The 20,932-nt window shown below is 39.3% G+C and overlaps 1 protein-coding gene across 7 annotated transcripts in view; it reads right to left on the reverse strand.

The window, feature by feature from the left end:
- The window catches only part of PJA2 (praja ring finger ubiquitin ligase 2), a 97,205-nt gene that overhangs the window by 38,066 nt on the left and 38,207 nt on the right, over positions 1–20,932 (reverse strand). For 6 of the 7 annotated variants that reach the window (XM_037901527.2, XM_007055424.4, XM_027817827.3 and 3 more), the window contains 2 exons: positions 17,274–17,474; positions 12,251–13,319 (listed from right to left, as the gene is read on the reverse strand). In XM_037901527.2, coding sequence (XP_037757455.1) covers positions 12,251–13,319; positions 17,274–17,472 — 1,268 coding nt within the window. In that variant the 5' untranslated portion in view covers positions 17,473–17,474. Of the gene's footprint in view, positions 1–12,250; positions 13,320–17,273; positions 17,475–20,932 lie in introns of those variants that run through there. The other variant, XM_037901530.1, reaches the window with a different exon arrangement.

Below are 20,932 nucleotides of genomic sequence, written 5' to 3' on the forward strand. Positions count from 1 at the left end.
GTCAACTTGAAACAAAATTGCATTCCCATCTGAAAAGTTTGTACCCATTAGCGTCACAAGTGCAAGTTACTATAGCAAAACCAAAACTCTCTTTCATGTGGTTTGTTTTACACCATGGCATATGGAGTCAGTTATACTATTTTGTTGATGGTGTGTGGCCTTCCCCAAGCCCTATGACGGGATGCTTACCAGTAACAGCAATAGCAGAGCTGAAACAAAGTGAAGAGATAGCGAGTTGTATTTGTAGTTTAAAACACCCGTGCTTACTATTTAATGGGTCATTTATTACCATGATCACTAAGATAATATTCATAAGCATGTGGTCCATATACTTTTCCTTCCCTATCATTCTACAGCAAAGAGACAGATTGCCTCCTGGGAGCCAATGCTTAAGTTATATAAATGTAGTTCCTCCCCACATCTATAGTAGCAGCACTGTGGAAAAGAAGGTTATGCAATAATATAACCTTGAAAGTAAAATACAGTTACTTACCTACAAAAACTGTGGTTCAAGATCACGTAGTCAGTGCAGATCCCACTCCAGCTGTACATGAGCAACATACACACCAGTCTGGATTTTTTGAATAGCCAGGTCTGTCAGGGCCTTGAATGTGTCTCATGAGTGGGACAGTCACAACCCTCCCACAATGCCCTCGCAATTCAAAGCCTGTATAACTGAGGGCTCAGAAAAACTGGGATGGAGGGTGGGTCGTGGAATCCACACTAAATACATCATCTCAAAGAACCATATAGTTACCGAAGGGAAAGTCACTGTATTTTCTTTGAGTATGTGTCAGTGTGGATTCCACTCTAGGTAAGTAGCATCCTCCCCAGCTGGCAAGAGTCAGGGTTTCAGCTGTATCAAAGAGAGATTCAAGTACTGCTTTTTCAAACTTGGCGTCTATCCTGGCAGTCATGTAGCCTCATCAAGTGCATAATGTTTCCCAAAAGTCTCCAGGGTTGCTCCACATGGCTGCCTGACAGATCTCAAAGATCAGCATATTTCTGAAATAGGCCAGAGATGCTGCCTGTGCCCTGGTGGAGTGTGCCTTGATATTTGGAGGCAGAGGCTTGCCAGACAACTTGTAGCAGGTAAAAATGCATTTTGAAATCCACACAGAGATTCTGAGATAAGATAGTTTGATCTTTTTATGCACCACATTTGGTCAAGACAAAGAGGTGTGGAGAAAGTTGAGGGGGGCATCTTTGGTCCTGTTGATGTAATAAAGCAGGGCCTTAGATACATCCAGAGTACAAAGCTTCTTTCCTCCTGGCAACAAGTGCAGCTTTGGGAAGACGACTGGCAAGGTGATGGACTAGTTCAGGTGGAATTCTGAGAGACCATTTTAGGGATTAATTTAGAGTATGGTCTCATCACCACTTCGCCCATGTGAAAGAATGGCAGAATGAGAACTTGCAGTTCACTGGCTCTTCATGCTGATATAGTAGCTATGAAGAAGACAGTCCTGATGGTGGAGATGATATAACAAGCATTCCACTAATGGTTCAAATGAGTTGTAGGAGAACAACATTAAGCTCCCAGATGGTAGCAGGGTCTGAAACTAGAGGGCAGGTATGAAGAAATCTCTTGAGGAATCTAGACACTACAGGGCATGAAAGACCAAGTGTGATTGTACTGGAGTATGGCTCTCTGTATATTGCTGCCAGATAGACTTTAAGGGAGCTAAAGGCTGCTATTCCTTGCTTCAGGAGCAGTACTGTAGTCCAGAATCTTGGCTATCAGGACCTTAACTTGGTTCACATCATTTGGCACTGCCCATATGGAAAATCTTTCCACTTTAAAGAATATGTCTTCCTGATGGAGGGTTTCTGACTCTGTAGAAGGATCTCCTTGTCCTACAATGAACAGTCTCTCTCAGTCCTTCTCAACCACCCAAAAGCCAGGGTCTCAGATGCACCAGCTACGGGTCCAGGTACAATATTTGACTCTACTTCTGCCAGACTGTTTCTGGACAGATGGGCAGACATTGGGGCAGGGGGAAGCTGGAGGTCAGATGCCGGAGATCTGACAGCCACAACTGCCTCAGACAGGCAGGGGGTATGATGATGACCATAGCTCTGCCCAATCTGATCTTAGATAATGATCCCGGGGATTGCTGGAAAGGCATACAGTTGTACTTGAAACCATCAAAGTAGAAAAGCAACAAAAAGGGAACTGGAGTTCACATCTCCTTATGGTTGGTGTTGTCCACCATGGTGAAAAGATCTATAGTGCAAGTTCTCCACTGGCGGAATAACAATTCCAGGATTGATTCTGCACTGACCATTCATGGCTGGTCACCACATTCTTACTCTAGAAGTCAGCCAGGTCATTGCTAACCTCTGGTAGATGGAGAACTATTAGAGTCACCCCATGCTGATAGCACCATTTCCAGACTCAATGACCTCCAGACAGAGAGGGAATGATTGAGTGACTTCCGCTTGTTTATACAGTGTGTAGCTGATATGCTGTCTCTAACGATCTGCACCACCGCCTTTCAAAGGACTGTTAGGACCACCTTATAAGCCAGTAGGATGACTCTCAGTTTCAAGACATTCATATGTAGTTTTAGATTGTTCTGAGACCTGGACCCTTGCACTTGCAGGGGGTCCATGTGGCACACCAACTTGTCCCTGAGACTCCTTTCGTCATAAGACATCCAGATGGGGAGCAGTGTTGCCGAGGCAGCAAACAAAATCTGGCAAGCAAGGTCACATATGTGCACGTGGACATATGCACTGTGGGAACTGGTCTTGTCTGTAGCTTGCACACTATCTACAGCAAGGACTGGATCCATCCTCTGGAAGGAAGGCTTTCACTTACATGAAGTCGCACTCTTTGGAACTCTTAGCATCTGCACCATCTTAGCATCTAAGAGAAAGCTTCTCATAGTTCACCAGGAGTCCCATCTGTGAGAGAAAGAAGAGGATGTGATTCAGGGCTGCTTCAGCCTCCTCTTAGAACCTGTCTCAGACCAGCCAATCCAGACACAGGAAAACATTCTTGTTTCCATAGGTGCACTGCCACTACAGCTCAACACTGAGCAAACACTCTTAATGGCGTGGAGAGTCCGAAGGGTGGAACTCTGTACTAGCAATGGTTTGCCTCACTGTGAATCTTAGATACTTCCTGTGGACCAAGTGGATGGCAATGTGGAAGTACGCATCTTTACGTACAAGTAAAGAACCATGCACCAGTCTTGGGCTTGGAGTGATGACATGATAGAAGCAAGTATTACAATCCTGAACCTGAGATGACATGTGTATATCTTGAGTCTCCTCAGGTCTAGGACAGGACAAAGACCCCCTTTGGTATAAGGTTATAGTGGGAGCAGACATCTCCTCCCTTGTATTCTTGAGGAACCTCCCCTATAGCTGCTAGGTGAAGCAATCTGGCCACTCCTGTTTATAATAGGCTTTCATGAGAAGGATCCCTAAAGAGGAATGGGGAAGGGAGTAAGCAATGGATTGTATAGGGTAGCCATGGGCTATGATCTCCCATACACACCTGTCTGATGTTATCAACAGATCACACCTGGGGGAATGGGGTGATGCAGCTTCCAAAGGTCATGCTCTGTGCACTGATTTCTATGCAACTCTCAACCATCCCATCAAATTTGCTGGCGGGTTGCTGCAGAGAAGTCCAGGGACAAGGCCATGGAGGACTGACACCCCATATTACACCTGTGCATTCCCTAGCCTGGTACTCTGTCTCTGGTAGGAGGGTACACAGTGTCTGCTGGTATGATGACTGAAGAGTTTTTGACAGGGTGGGGGAATGCAGCTCCCCAGAGAGGATAGGGACACTGAAATTTTTCAGTCAACATAGATCACTATCCATTCACTAAACAGCTCTGAACTCTTGAAGCACAGTCTGCTCCTTTCTGCCCGGTCATCAATGCAGTGCATGATTTGGTTGGGTTGTCTCGTGATGTATTCCAGTGTCCCTCTTTATAAGAGAGCACACAGAACTCCTTCTAGAGTTCCTGTCCAAGTGCTTGGAGTTCCCACTTGCAACACTTTGCTCCAGGTGTCTGAGGTGTCAATTTTTAAGTCAGGGTCAATACTAATGCCAATGTCAATCCAACTTGGGCTTTGGTGCCACTTTCTCTGCAGAGATCTCTGGAGTCACAGGCTAACAGATGGAGGGCTAGAAGATGTGGGCTTGGCTATCAGAAGGATGTTCAAGCTTGGCTCTTCTGGATCCAGTCCCACTCTGAGACTGCTCCAGAAGATGCAGCTTCAGCCTCGCATGTCCCTAAACTTTCAGGTTCTTTCAGAAAACGAAAGGTAGGCAAAGTACCTGCTTTAATGCAAGACTCTCCCAAGAATAGGCACCTGCTGTACCTGTCTTTCAGTGGAACTAGCCAACTACTAGCCTGCAAGTTTCAAGCCAACCATTCTAAGAGCTCATAAAAAAAAAAAAGCTATGTATGGGAAAGTGGTTGTACAGGAGGGTCTGCAAGCAACTTCTGTTTGACAAATGCTAGAACAGTCTAGGTAATACAGAATAAAGATAGTTCTGAGGCATTTCAGAGTGCCTGAAGAAGCATTAGAGAAATTTAGCCAGAGCTAAAGCCTAGTGAGTCAGCCATCAGCTAAGTTCTATCCTGCTGCCATGTACAGCGACTGCCCCCACCCTTTATGCCCTTGCTGCATGAGGCAGCAGAGGACACATGCACAGCCCTAATGGATGATATTAAAACACCTCTAGTTTTGCATGCATGAGGCACATCTGTACCTAGAATGGGATCTGCACTAACACACAGAAGAAGAAGAAGAACTGTTACAGGTTATTCCCATCCTCCCTCATGTTAATATTCCTCAAAAGTCCACCCAAAGGCATTAAATAAAAGGCTTGACCTTTTGAATCCATTTACAAGGCCTTGAAGATTTCATTCTTTTGTTCAATCAGAGCTTCCTGCAATATTTTTGTTACAAGAGTTTATGCAGACAATTTTTCATACTGTAAATCCCCCATAAATGGTAAAAATGTGAACTGGTAAATGGGTCTGGCCAAGGAGCATAAAGTAGTAAAAAAAAAAATACCAGGCCAATTATATATCAAGAGAGAAGATTAGATCTGTGGTTAAATGCACTGAAAATTGGACCGCCAGAGATCTGATTTCTATTTCCAGCTTTGCCAAAGACCTATGTCATTTTGGCCATGCTTCTTTGGGTAACATGTTCTTTGGGTAACATTTTCAAAAGCACTTAAGTCCCACTAACTTTCAATGGGACTTAAGTGCTTTTGAAAATGTTACCCTTAGTGACTCAATTCCTTAACTGCAAGATGAGAATACTACTTCCCTAACTTACAAGGTGTTATGAAACTCAATTACAGCATACGCCCAAGTATCCAAAACACTATTACCCGAACCTTTGCATTATTCAGATCTCTTCCTTGTCCCCCGGCATGAGATATATGATGCAGAGGTCATGTATATCATGTTAGGGCACAAGGAAGGAATTTGGATAATCAAGAGCTTCAGATAATAGAGCAGAGCCACCTCCCCCATCCCACCAACACTGTGAAGAGGAGGATGAACCTCCAGCTGTGAGGGAAGCCACCCTGTGGCTAAATGGCTCCTGCAGCAGTGCAGGGAACCCTCTGAAAGCCCTCTTGTCATAGGAGTGAATGGGGGTGTGACACCAGAGCTGCAGAGGGCTTGTCATAAATATAAAGGGAAGGCTAACCACCTTTAAATCCCTCCTGGCCAGAGGAAAAATCCTTTCACCTGTAAAGGGTTAAGAAGCTAAGATAACCTCGCTGGCACCTGACCAAAATGACCAATGAGGAGACAAGATACTTTCAAAGCTGGAGGCGGGGACAACAAAGGGTCCTCTCTGTCTGTGTGCTGCTTTTGCCGGGACCAGAGCAGGAATGCAGGTCAGAACTCCTGTAAAGAGTTAGTAAGCAATCTAGTTAGATATGTGTTAGATTCTGTTTTGTTTAAATGGCTGATAAAATAAGTTATGCTGAATGGAATGTATATTCCTGTTTTTGCATCTTTTTCTAACTTAAGGTTTTGCCTAGAGAGATTCTCTATGTTTAAAATCTGATTACCCTGTAAGGTATTTACCATCCTGATTTTACAGAGGTGATTCTTTTACTTTTTCTTTCATTAAAATTCTTCTTTCAAGAACATGATTGCTTTTTCATTGTTCTTAAGATCCAAGGGTTTGGGTCTGTGTTCACCTATGGAAATTGGTGAGGATTTTTAATCAAGCCTTCCCAAGGAAAGGGGGTGTAGTGCTTGGGGGGATATATTGTGGGGGAGAAGTTTCCAAGTGGGCACTTCCCCTGTTATTTTTGTTAGACACTTTGGTGGTGGCAGCATAAGGTCCAGGGACAAAAGGTAAAAGTTTGTACCTTGGGGAAGTTTTAACCTAAGCTGGTAAGAATAAGTTTACGGGGTCTTTCATGCAGGTCCCCACATCTGTACCGTAGAGTTCAGAGTGGGGAAGAAACCTTGACAGGGCTCCCTGAACTTCTGCAGTCAGCGACATCCAATCCGCGCAAGGACAAGCTGCAGGGAAGGCTGTGGTTGTGGCAGAGCAGAGCAGAACAGAGTCCTAGCCGGGGATCTCTGCTCTTGTCTCACCAGGACCACAGGCTCCCCACCACATCCTTGCACCTACAGGGACAGGGTGTCACCTGCCTTATGGAAGTGCAAGGAGACTTCTGCAGCCCACTGTCATGGGAATGAGCAAATGGGGCAGAGCAGAGACCCCCGTCGAGGACTGCCAGGAGGATGACGATGACAGCTGTGGGAAGAGTCCACCAAGCTGCTGAATGGCTCCTGCCCTCTTGATTATCAGAGCTCCTGATTATCCAAAGAAAATCCATGTTATCCATACTATTTGGATAATCAGAAGCATACCATAGTGTTTATGAGATGCTCACCTGTTAAAAGCAATGAATGTCATTTTTTAAAAAATGTATAGGCTTTAAGATGTCATTCTTCAATATAAGAAGGAAGATGACGGTTTGGCTGATTTTTTTTTATGTTCTCCCTCTTCCCCACTTTGTCAGTTAGGACTTCATATCTGGTGAAGAAATCTCTAGTGGAAGCAACATGGTGATAACATAGCTATTTTAGAAATAGAATGATTTATCTTTTGTGGCAACCAGGAGCCATATATAGAGATGCTGACTGATGCCATCACCTCCCAAAGATTAGCGTGAGGGATCATCATCCACTAGAGGAAAAACACATGCAAAACTAAAGGACAGAAGCTCCACATTGACAGATACATAATATGAGGCTAGTTGATAGATATGACAAAGCTGTCCCTTTCTCAGTAAAGTAAAATCAGTCAAACTTAGTCAACTACCAGGGTGCATCAAGCACTAGCAGATAAGCAGGGAGAAGTGAAGTTACTGCAAAAGAACTATGTAAAAAACAGTATCTTTAAAGAACAGAACACATGAAAGATGGCTTGCAGGATACTAAGACTACTTAGATTGTAAGCTCTTGGGGCAGGGACTGTCTTTTTACAGGGGCTAGCATAACAGTGTCCTGATCCATGACTGGGGCTCCTTGATGATACCGCAATATAAATCAACAATAATAATAAATAATAGACTCCCAAGGGAACAATGCTGCATTGAGCATGGATGCTTAGAGAATTAATTAACAGATGCTGAATAATGGTTTCAGCTGGTAGCCCTCACTAAGGGGGTTCAGTTGTGCAACCCTTACTCACACTGACTAAGTGCTCACATAGCATCCTACTGATTTCAATGGGACTCCTTGTGTGAATAAGTGCTCATCAACATATGAGTAGTACAAGTGGGCCCCCCCCAAAAATATATTTTCTCCGCCCAAAAGGCAGCCAAAAAAAGGTTATGCGAGTATGAATGCGGCCACAGATGTCCTTGGTCATCAGTCACCTAGAGCTTGTCACTCTTGTTCACTATTATTTAAGGCATAACTGTTATAATAGAGAACTGTTACTAGCTATAACAGCTTGTAAAAGACAAAGGAAATTGGTAAGGTGCAAAGAGGGAAATATATATTTTTCTTGGAAGACATGAAAGTGAGACTTTGATGGAGAATATCATACAAGTTCCAAGCATAACAACAGGAGGGGGAATAAAAAACAATGATTTAAAAAAAAAAATTTTAATAGGATTTTTTTAATAAAATGCTTTTTGAGGAAAAAACCTATCTAAAGATAGTTTTAATTAAGATACATTATAGCTCAAAGATATCTCATAATGGAATAGGGATTATAAATTCTAATTCTATAGTATGAGACAATATATTCAGGTAATGTTTAAGACAAGTTTTGTAAATGAGTTCCAATAGTTCATGGATTAGGGAACCAATTTTATGGAGTTCCAGGGGCTTCTGTCTAGATTATTTAAGTTAATCTTTCTATCTACCCAATGGGACTCAGTGCTCAGTATAGAAGATACAATCAAAGATGCTTAGTTTTGTAGTTCTCAAACTGTGGATTTGTCTCTCCAGAGATAACATGCTTGTTAACAGCAAAAATGTTTTTAAATAAATAAATATATAAAGGAGAGAAATAACAGACATCAACCCTACTGTCCATCTGCAAATTTGTGCACACAGAGTCAATCCCTTATCTCTCTCTAAAAGTGCAAAGTTTCAAAAAGTTCAATGAACAGAAGATTGTTGGGGGCGGAATAGATCTGGACAAGGAAAAGTTTGGAGATCAATGTGAGAAGGGAGGGACAGGCAGTAGAAACAAAAATGAAACTGTTTGAGCAGCATATTCCAGAAGTCTTGAGGTCTTTCTGACCGTAGCCTTCATTGATTTGAGATCTACCATACCGTTCTCTCACTAGAAGGGAAAACCTATAATGGCAGCAGGCCGTAAAAGACACCCAGTTTGGGAATAAGAACCATTCAAGAAATATATGTTTGCTGATGATATTTTAAAGAAAGGCACACCAAAGAACTGGAGGAAGTCACTTAAGACCTTAGATTCAGAGACGGGTGAAGTGATCATCGCACTTTTAACAGCAGTACCTTCTTCTGCTGGTGTAGAAAAAATATTTTCTTCCTTTGGACTAATTCATTACAAATTGAGAAATCGTTTGGGACCTGAAAAAGCAGGAAAGCTTGTTTTTCTTTTCCAGATTATGAACAAACAGGAAAATGAAGGGGAAGACAATACTTACTGCAGAAGCCAATATTTTAAGTTTCTCATGTTGACCTGGCTGACATAGTCGATTTATTTATTTTTTTAAAAAATGCCATTTAACTATTTTAGTTAAAAACAATTTTAACAAAAACAAACCTGATTTTAAAAAACTTGAATGTTTAACTAAATTCAAAAATTCAGATGCTTGTTTTGTTAAAATATTATACGTTTGCTGTTGAAGAAAAAAATCCAGACTACATAACGTTGTTGTTTTAGTTAAATAAAACAATTTAAACGTCTGTCTGGTGATGTTCTCCTCCTAATACAGCATAGCAAGAAAATCCTCCAAATATTAATGATTAATCTATTGAATTGGAGATAGTTCACCTCCCAATGACTTCATAAATATCTGCTTTAATTACCTTTGGTAAATGAAATACACAAACAATCATTCATTTTCTGATATAGCTGTAAAACTAATCTGAAAAGTTTTCAAAATAAATCACTTAAAAAATGTATAGTGTGTGCCTTCTAAAAATGAAACCTCCATCTATCTCTGAGTTATGAAGAATATGTATTAAGATTATAACAACCAACAAGAACGCACTTTTATGTAGAAATCCATGATTAAATCAAGTCTTCCTCACTAGTGATTTAAATCAAATCCACCCTGAACAACACCCAAAGAGAGTTCAAGAATTCCCTCACAGCAAAGGACCTTTAACTTCCTGACCAACCAGGGTGAAGTGTTTAAAAGAAATTACCAAATTACACAGGTGAATAACTAACAACTTGCCCCTTTTTCCTCTATTCCTACCAGTAAAAGTGACAGTCCTCAGCGGTAGCTAGGGTGCTCTGCACCTCTTAACACGCACACACCCCTTGGCCACTTATTTAGGGATCTAATTTAGGCACCTACGCTTGTAAGATTTGGTAGTAGTTTTAAAAAGTTGCCTTGGGATCTTTAGGCTAGAAAGTGCTACATAAAGCACGATTATGGATGGCCTGTGAACCTTAACTCTGTCTTTAAAGTTAACACAAGGAGGCAAGCCCAATGTTCCATTAATGTCATTTTGGTAGTTAGTATCTTTATAACAAAAACAAAAAAATACAGCAACAAGTTGAAGACGAATTTTTAAAAGATTTTAAGATCTCAACAATTTAGAAATCGTTTTAGAATAATTCTTCCTTTGGGTATTACACCTATGTTTTTATCTAGCTATGGATATTTCTTCTATTTATAGTTCTTGCAGATCAGTATGATCGTTAAAACTTCAATGAGAATTATATCAGCAGTTGGTCTTTCTTACAAGAGTAAATTAAAGAGTGAATACTACATGTCATTCTCAAATACAGAAATTACATTTTATGCATTTTGCAACATTTAAGATTTACTCACAGCATAAGATGCTTATGCATGGTGGATTTGCTGGATATTAGCCAAGCTACCCTAACCACTAGGTTGCTGCTGTCATGGGGTACACAAGGCAAACTAAAGAGTGAAGATGAAAAGTGCAACATGCAAGATACTCATCAATTTCACTCTACAGCTGGCTACACTGATCGTCAGTGAAACTAGTCAGAAGCTATGGGAAGAAGGAGAAGTCTTCTAAAAGTTATATAGCAGGGATGGCCAAACTTACTGACCCTCTGAGCCACACACAACAGTCTTCAAAAGTTCGAAAGCTGGGGCACACCTGCCGGGGCTCGAGGCTTCAGCCCCGTGGGAGACACCTGCTGCAGCTCGGGGCTTCAGCCCCACTCCTGTTAAAGCCCCAAGCCCCAGCAGGTGCGCCCTGTGGGGCTAAAGCCCCGAGACTCTCCTCCCTATTAAGCAGGAGTCCAGAGACCCCCACACACACTGGGCAGAAGCCCTTACCCCACCACCCCACTGCAAGGCAGAGGTCCTAAACTCCTCCCCCACCACTTTCTGGTAGGTGGAGAATGGGGGCTCCGCGAGCTGCACGTCAATGGTAAAGAGTCGCATGTGGCTCACAAGCCACAGTTTGGTCACCCCTATTATGTAGGCTACTACAGAGGACTTCCAAAATTTCTCTTTATATTAGTTTAAATAAGCTTTCAAAAACAAAACGCTTACTTCATCCAACTGCATTTCCACTAACCAATCTTCAAAATATTTTGTTTTGGAATGCAGGATGATAATCTATGTTTCTGACAAAGACTAAGGCCTGGTCTACACTGGGAGGAGAAGGGGGAGTGGGTACGAGCTAAGTCGGTCTAAGTTACACATCTTCAGCTACAAAAATAGCGTAGCTGAAGTCGATGTACTTAGAGCTACTTACTGTGGTGTCTTCACTGCGGTAGGTCAACTGTGTTCGCTCCCGTCGACTCCGCCTACATGTCTCACTCTGGTGGAGTACTGGAGTCGACGGGAGAGCGCTTGGCGGTCGATTTATTGCATTTTCACTAGACGCCATAAATCAACCCCTGCTGGATCGATCGCTCTGGAGGCAAGTGTAGACATGCCCTAAGAGTCCCATGGTATGTGGAGGGCTTTAGCTTACAGTACACTTTGGGCTGAATACAGAATGGAGACACTGAAGCATAGCAGGAAGGTCAGTGTTTCAGAAATCTAAACCCTCCTAGTATAATACACAACTGTAGCAGCTAAGTCTCTCTACCATACCCTGCACATCTTTTAAAAGAAATGCTTCTACAGCAGGAAATTACTGAAATAATGACCAGTAAATACGATCTGTAATCTTTCTCTACAAATAGCTGTATGCAGAAAATTATAATTCAATGCGGTTTTAAATTATCAATTCTTACTGAAGCACAAATACCTTACATATTAGTAGAATGAAAAACGGGCTGGTTAATATTTTAAAATTAAAAAACCCTATCTGCAATGATGCATTTCTGGCTTTCGGTACAGCAACAGGTATCAATATTGCACAGCAATTTGAGGAGGAGAAAGATGGCAACTCATGACAAGGTCACAAACAATTTAGAGAGCAATTTTTTGTTTTGCCATTTTATATATTCATTCCCAAGATACTTTGTCTTTTTTAAACCACTACTACCTCATAATAGTTGCTAAAGTTATTCAGATTAGTGCATTATTTTTACAAATTTAAGATGCTACAATAATGTATATATTAAATCTTACCTGTCTTCATCTTTGTTGGAACCAGGTAAATGCCTGCTGCAATCTTCAAATTCATCCCAGAAAGCTCTATCATCTACTACAGCTGTTCTTTCTTGGATGGTTACATTAGTTTTTAGATCATTTTCTGTTTTCTTTTGAGCATCTTCATAGTCTCTTGGGTCAAAGAACACACTGGAATTCATTTTTTCTTTGCTATTTCTCAAGACATGTTCTGCACTGCCTTGCTGGGCTTCAAAAATTTCACTCCTCCTTCTAGTACTGCTTTTTGCTTCGTCATCACTAGTAAGCTTTTTTCTATCCAATGGGTTTGTAGCATTTTGTTTTCTAACTTTAGGTCTCACTACCAGTTCAGGTGAATTTCCTTGATCAGTCTTGCCATCACTGGTATTCAGTTCATTACAAATCCCTACAGGGGTCCTGACTGCAACATCAGCTATAATTTTTCTCTGTTGTGTTTCACAACTGGCACTATCACTTAAGTTATTTTTTCCTCTAGCTTCATCTTCAGCAGATGATTTTTTAAATGTCCTATTATCTCGATGGCCAAGATCTGAGTCTATGCTATAATATTTCATTGAAGGCACTGGTCCTAGTTCTTCAAAAACTTCTCTGGAAGCATTATGATTAAAAGTAGACAATCGTGCCTGTATGCCACTGAAGGACTCTACCTCTTTCTCCAACTCAGAAAGCATGTGATCAAGCGTTTCTTGAAATAAGCCTGCTTCTTCTTTTGCTAAGGAAAGATCAACTTGTGCACCATCATCCTCTCCATCACTGCTATCCGGTTCATAGGAGTCAATGTTTACAAAAGCAATTCCATTCTGACCATTCAGATCACTACACTTGCCAGAAGTATATTCTGCACAGTCCTCAGGAATTTTATCAGGATTCATACTGCTCCTTGAGGTTTGACTGCCTTCCTGATTATAGCATACTGGAGAAAATGGTGATGTGATTGTCTCGACAGTTTGCCTCAATTCAGTTCTACCAACAGGAACTTCAGATCCACCATTCTGTAACGAAGATTCATCTGATAAAGCAGAACAAACTTGAACCAATGGATTGGGACCTTCATAGAAAATCGCAAGAAAAAATACATTGGAGTGATCAAACTGGATATAAAGTTTCTCATTAACAATGCTTGCTCATGAAAAAGCTGGCAGTTGACTGGAACAACAGTGCAATTGAATGATCAAGGACGTTTATCACGTGTGCTTATGTGCAGCTAATATATCTTTGGTTCCATTTATTAAACTAAGTCTAAACAAACAAACTTAAATGATACAATTTCAGCTTCACTCATGACAGCAGAAATATGTAAGAGCCCTATAAACAAAAACACACTTGCAGGCAGCCTCTTTTAAATTGCTTTCAGACAATAGAAGTTTGAGATGAGAATTATAGGAATTTAGTATGTTTCAAAAGTTAAGGAAACTGAAAAATTTGCTGCTAATAATAATACTGCTAATAATTAGACTACCCATACATTAATGGGCAAAAATGCACATTCTGCAAGGATCTGAAGAAGCCATTTATTGGAACCATAAATGGGATTTTAAATAGGCGTATTTTGTACTTGCAAGCAAGAATGCTATTCTTGACTTACAAGGAGAAATTAACAAGGAAAGTAAATGTAAAGGCTCCAATTAGCAACAATGATTTCACTGCAATTAGGTTTGATAGTAAAACTGAGGGCAGACTCCTCTGATGGTAACATGACAATGAACATCAAGAATGGCAGACTTTGAAAACGGAGTGGAAAAAGCTAGAAATAGGTTGAATAAGTATAGCATCCAATCAGCTTTGAAGTGAACAGTGACCCAAATCTTCAAAAGTGTGTACATTCTTGCATACCTCTGACTGGTGCACATGCAAATCAGGGTTGGAACGTTTATATTCAAGTTTGCATGGAAACCTAAAGTTGCATGCATAACTCAGTGCACGCACTTATGAAATTTAAACCACTGTTAGAAGCACAGAAAGCTTGTATACATCTGAGAAAAGAGTTTTGAATAAAGAAGAATGAAATATGCATGGTTAAATAGATGTACCCAAGTATATGCTTTAAAAAAAGAAAAAGAAAAAGAAAAAGAAAAGATCTAATTGAAAATGTTATACATTATTCAAATACATAAGCAAACTAGGGAAATGTGGTCTAGATTAAATTACTATAAGGTAGGTGCACAACTGATTGAACGACTGTACTCAAAGAGTACTTATCAATGGTTTGCTGTTACATTGGAAGGGCATACCTAGCAGAGTCCTGCAGGGGTCAATCCTGGGTCCAGTACGACTCAATACTGTCATTAATGACTTGGTAATGAAGTAGAGAGTATGCAGAAAAAATCCGCAGATGACACCAGGCTGGGAGGGGTTGCAAGCACTTGGGACAATAGGTTTAAAATTCAAAATGACCGTGGCAAGTTGAATTGGTTTGAATTCAACAAGATGAAATTCAACAAGACAAGTGCAAAGTACCTCACTTGAGGAAGGAAAAAAATCAAATGCACAAATACAAAATGGGGAATAATTGTCTAGATGGTAGTACTGCGGAAAAGGAGCTCAAGGTTATTATGGACCACAAACTGAATACGAGTCATCAATGTGATGCAAAAAAGGCTTATATGATTCTGAGGTATATTAATTGGAGTGTGGTATGTAAGACACAGGAGATAACTATCCTGCTCTACTAGGCACTGATGAGACCCCAATTCTAGACACCACAATTTAGGCAAGACAGGGACAAACTGGAAAGAATCCATAGGACAGCAACAAAAATGATAAAAGGTTTAGAAAACCTCACCTGTGAGGAAAGTTTGAAAAAAGTGGGCATGTTTAGTCTTGAGAAAAGAAGACCCATGGGCAACCTGATAACAGTTTTCCAATATGTTAAGGGCTGTTATAAAGAGGAAGGTGATCAATTGTTCTCCATGTCCACTGAAGGTAGGACATGTCCACTGGAGGTAAGACAAGTAGTAATGGATTTAATCTGCAGCAAGGGAGATTTAGGTTAGATATTAGGAAAAACTTTCTAACAATAGGGGTAGTTAAGCTCTGGAACAGGCCTCCAGAGGAGGTCGTGGAGTCCCCATCATTGGAAGCTTTTAAAAAAAGTTGGACAAACACCTGTCAGGGATGGCCTAGGTTTACTTGGTCCTCCCACAGCACAAGTGGCTGGACTTGATGACTTCTCAAGTTCCCTTCCAGCCCTACATTTCTACGATTAGAATCCAGATAGCTACTTGAGACACTTGTATCATATAGACTCAGATTTCTGCAGAACCTTGAATTACAAGTGGCACAGATAGTGTCACCTCTAATTATGGTAGCCCAACATTTTTATTTATCTCTTCAGTCTTATCTGAAAAAAGATATGGCATGTCAGAAGGGTGAGTTGATAGCACTTTCATTTCTGGAACACAATGATGCGGGTTGTGGTTTCCCACATTAGAATTTGGGCTTACATGGCATGCTATCACTGCAAAACTAAAAGGATATTGCACTGTTAGAAGTGCTGCCTTTGATGAAACATTATAGTGAGGGCCCTTCTATCTATCTCTTGTGGTTGTTTAAGTAGATATTGAAGATGGCATGGAATTTAGCAGGGGATAACTCCTGTGTTTTGGTCAGTACTCTCAATATAAAATGAGAATCAGCTTGGAAACATGCAAGCTCATACATCTGGGAATAAAATAATCCAAAACACAAATATTAAATGACAGGGAAAAATATGGAAAGTAGAAATGCCAAGAAGAGACTTAAGGGTTATAGAGCACATAATTACTATTAGTCATAAGTTTACAAGGAAATATAACAGCAAAAAGTCAATGAAAGTTTGAGCTACATCTGTAGAAGAGTCATATCACGGAACAGAGAAGTAATATTCTTTTCACCATTTACCTCCTCTGAACACCTGAAACAATATGTTCAATGTTGGCACTTCATTATCTAAAAAGATAGTGACAAACTACAGGAAGTTCAGACCAAAAAAAAGCAAAAAAAAAGTCACGTGGTTAGCACTGATCTACCAGAAAACTAAGATGCAAATAAGGTAAATATCTGCATACAACTCACTCTGAACATTTGAAAGATGTAAACACAAAAGGGGAACAGGAATTTCTTAGCACAATAAAAAAAGCTTTCAAGAATAATGAAATGAAATTATGTGAAGAGTTTCCAAAAAAGTGAGATCTTCTGGCTTTTGGAATAGTCTCTTAAGTGAAAGAGTGGTAAATATTACTTGCATAATTAAATTTGTTACTCTCTAAGGTGCCACAAGTACTCCTTTTCTTTTTACAAATATTAATTGGCACATTTAAGACAAGACTGCAAAAACATTTACGAATATACAATAGACTCAAAAGAAGAGGGACTATACATATGATCTAATAGGTCATTTTGAATTTCTAGATTCAATTATTCTAACTGAATGCTACTTTAACCTCATGAATTATGGATGAAGTTTAAAATTAGCAAACCAAAGAAAACTGAATATTCATGAAAAGGGGAAAATAATATCCATTTGCTATTTCAGTATTTCTTTTTCGCTCTCATATTTTTCTTGTAATTATTTACAAATAGTCGAATTAACTTCTGGTGTAACTCTGCTAAGTCAATGGACTTACATGATGGAAGAATTTGGCTCATGAAATGTAAAGTATTTTGTTTTCTAGCTCTATTTGAGGCAGCAAATAAACATGATGTATTTTCCTCTTACATGGAAATTATTCAAGAATCTGGTGCTGGGGTAAGATAAGATTTCTATAACATATTCATGGTTACAATTATATTTTTTGTGAAATTTTATGAAATTTAAATCTTTCAGTGTTGCTCTACTTTATTTTATGAAGTAAATTTAAACATTTCAAGATAAATACTAATGTTCATTAAACTTCACATTGAGTTTTTGATGCAGAACATATGACCTGTAGTTTGTTCATATGACTTTCAACATTTTATACATTTCCATCTCCGTTCCCTCCCAAAGAAAATGTGTCTCAGTTTGAAATTACAGAGAACGCACATAAAGACTTCTCTTTTTGAACATCGTCTAATTCTAATCCTTCACATTCTCCATTCTGTTGACTTGAATTTCTGTCTTGATTCATCAAAGATGGTCTAAAACTGACATACGCGTGTCTTCTTCCATATCTTCTCCCTGTAATGGTCTGATAGCCTCCTGCTGGTTTGGGCCAAGCAGGTTTGCCAGCTTCTTGACCCATTGCTGCAAGAAATAAAACAGGAAAAACTGAATACATTAGATAAGAGGGAGGGAAAACAAAAATCCATTCCTCACCTTCCCCTTACGGTTTGATTTGTTTGAGCAGGGAATCATTTTCCACAATAAATTTCCCATTTTTCCTCTTTAAAGTGTTGAGGTGCATTTGCATGAACATTTTTTTAAAATCTATATATAATCAGTGAACACTACCAGCTTAAATTTTAGTTCTTTTGATGCTAATGGCATATAAAAGTACACTTGACCAGACTTTTCTCCTTGTTTTAAATAATATTTAATTTTTATCCTGTCAGGATAAAAAGACAGACTCTGCAGTAAATAAAGGCTTAAAAACAAACACTGGGCCTAACTCATCCCTAATGTAGCTCAACTGAAATCAGGAACTAGTTTGACACAGTAAATTTTGCTCTATTCCTGATTTTTATCATTCCTCATCCCTTTCATGTTTCTGAGTGACACAAATGTCTCAATCTGGAACACTCAGCACTGCAAAATTAGGATTTAGTTATACCATCCAAAGCACAACTATGAACTACTTGTTTTTCAGAACAATCTATGTAAAGGCTTTGCTGAAAGAACAATCTCCTTTTATTAAATGCACGCTACAAAAAAAAAAAAGTTACAGTAGTCCACTAAGCAAAAGAAAAAGTATATTGACACTTTATATAAACTTAGCATTTTGTCATAAAGGCATAATATATGCTACAAAAACATGATTAAGAAAAGAGTTAAGAACAACTGTAGCTCACATCCAGTATTTCTTAAGAAGTGCTGATTTAAGAATTGCTGCCTCAAAGAAAAAATTTCACTTGTTTGAGCCACGTAAAGCAACAACTTTAAAAGGGCAGAACTGAACATTGCACAATCCACCCTGTGAGGTCAATAGATCATATCTCAAATTCAAATCTTCACTACAAACATTTTCTGTTTTTTGTGATTAGGCTTTTTCCTTATATATGCAAAAATTTACAAATAAAGAACGTAGAACACTTGATTGCTCTTCCTTAAATGACATGCATTGCTGCTAATGGGTCTGACATTTTACACGACCATAAGAAGTTTTATCTCAAACTTAAGTACTGTTGAAAATAAGCCTAACACTAACAACACAAAAGTTAGCTGGCTCCAGTTAGTCTCTCTCTGGGGCGGGGAAAAATATTGGTAGTCAGAGCACATCTTCTAGAATAAACATTCCAGGTCACAAGGGGTAGTGATGGATTCTTTACATTAGATAACTTTATTAAGAGTAGCCATGCAAAGTAATAACTCATGTGGGATCCTATTATGGTAATAAGATCCAGGCTAAATGGATCCTACTGACTTTACCAAGAAGATACAGTCAAAGGTATAAGAAAACTTGAATAGGAAAAAATGCTGATATACTAGATATTATAAAAGTTTCTGGTGCAATGTTAATTCCAGTTGCAGTCTGCCTGATTTAGAAGTGCTCGTGTTGCATAATTTCCCCAATTAATGTAATTAAAAGAACTATACTTCAGAAGTTCAGCAGCTTTCTTACATATAAGTAATTTTTCCAGTCAATCGGCCATCTTTAACTTTGTTGGATATTCAATTAACACTTTAGCTTTTGTAACCTTGACAGCCACCGAAATGTGGATGGGGCAAGGACAAGAGGGAGTTTAGTTTCTCTGAGAGCCCACATTCAAAGACAGCAAATATATTTGGAGTTCAAATGGAAGTTCTATTTTTCCCAGCTGTTACAAATATTCTTTAAGAACCATGCTCAGTTCAGTGGAGACAAGCAGGATAAAGTTGTTTGTTTAGACATATGATGCCAATGATCAGGAGATTTCCTCATGTGCACTCAAGCACTTTTTCTACTACCAAAGTTAGTACCTATATTAGGTCAACTGTCAAGAATGGTGCAACTGCACAGGTGGTAACAGTATAAATATTAAGAGTAGATGGGGTGCTGGTGTTTTTACCTCTCTTAAAAACCTACACCACTGCTGAAGCATGTATTAATTATGCCAACACAGACACACCAAAGGAGGCAATTTTTTGTTCCAAGCAGGATGAAGCCAGAGCCAGTCCTCAGAAAAAAATTTGGAGAGAAAAACGGGATTTTTTTTTCCCTGGAGCTTCTCTCAGCTAAGATACCACCCTTTAAAAACTTCAGCTGAAGAAATGGATGTAGGAGGGCTACTTATTACAACTTAAGGGCTTCCAGCAGAAGCCATTTGGGCTGCAGGTATGTCAATATTCTCAAACAAAAGTTTAAAGAACTGTAACTGTCGTGATTTTAAAGTGTAATCTGGGTACTAGACTTTTTCTGAGGAAGACAATGGTTATATTGTTTTCAGTATTAAAAGGCAAATCTGGAGAATTTCTGGCTGGTGAACACAAAGAAAAATGCGTGCAAGGTAAACATTAATGGAATAATTTCTCATAAGTTTTAGGAACTCAGTTACAAAGCATCTATAAAGCACCTTAAAGGAGAATCAAGTTGTGTCTCAATTACAGATTGATAAATATAAGTTATTATTCATGTCTAGTTGGGAAAGATACAAATTTGGAAGTTCCTGGGAGATTCTCTCTCAATTTAAGGACTTCTCTTGTGCTTGAACTTCATCACTAAGAAAAGGCACTACGTGAGTCTGGATCTTGTTACTTATGCTTTTTCTGAGAAGTTATTTAACGCAAATAGCATCTTAAATAAATTATTTAAACAAGGAATCATTTTATTATTTATGCTTCATTATTGAAGATATGGACAGCCATTACGGGTGACCTATTCTCATTTTAGAGCAGTATTTTAACTTACATATACTTTAATCTATACATTAAATGCACATCAAGTTTCATGAGGTTTACAGGAATTCCTGAAAGCTTAGAGAAAGACTTTCAGGATCACATTTCCCCCCTTTTATATTTCAGAGTTGGAGTAACTTTAGCACTCAAGAAAGGTACTAAATCAATAATCATGGAAGCTGAGGTCCTCTATTTATCCCATGATGTACAGCATGGACAGTGGGAGAGCAAAATTCCCTATACTACTCTACCAACATGCCTCAGTTCTGCTTTGTGATGGGCCTCTTCTAAGGATTAGAGATTAGTGCAGTTTCCTTACCCACTCAATCCTTGGCTTCTCTTGCTAACAAAGATGCCAGATGTGTTGGCAATTTTGTCACTAAGAACTGTATTTAGCTAATGAACTCATTCACATGAATCAGCTTTAGAAGATAAGAGCCTTCAAGTAATTATTGACCTCAGAGCTAAGATTTTATATAATTTATATGCACAACAAAATTTTCATAGTTGATTCTCTGTATCGCATTGGCTCTTTTTGGCATAGTATGTTGCAAGCCCATATCTAGTTTACTGTCCACTATATTATCTAGATCCTTTTCAGCATTCCAACTACCTCTTACTCACTGAATCTGTGTCTCTGAATATGTTTTAGGACCATTAGACTTCACCAC

Source organism: Chelonia mydas, chromosome 5 (genome assembly GCF_015237465.2).
Source record: "Chelonia mydas isolate rCheMyd1 chromosome 5, rCheMyd1.pri.v2, whole genome shotgun sequence".
In the NCBI taxonomy this organism is placed as follows: Eukaryota; Metazoa; Chordata; order Testudines; family Cheloniidae; genus Chelonia; species Chelonia mydas.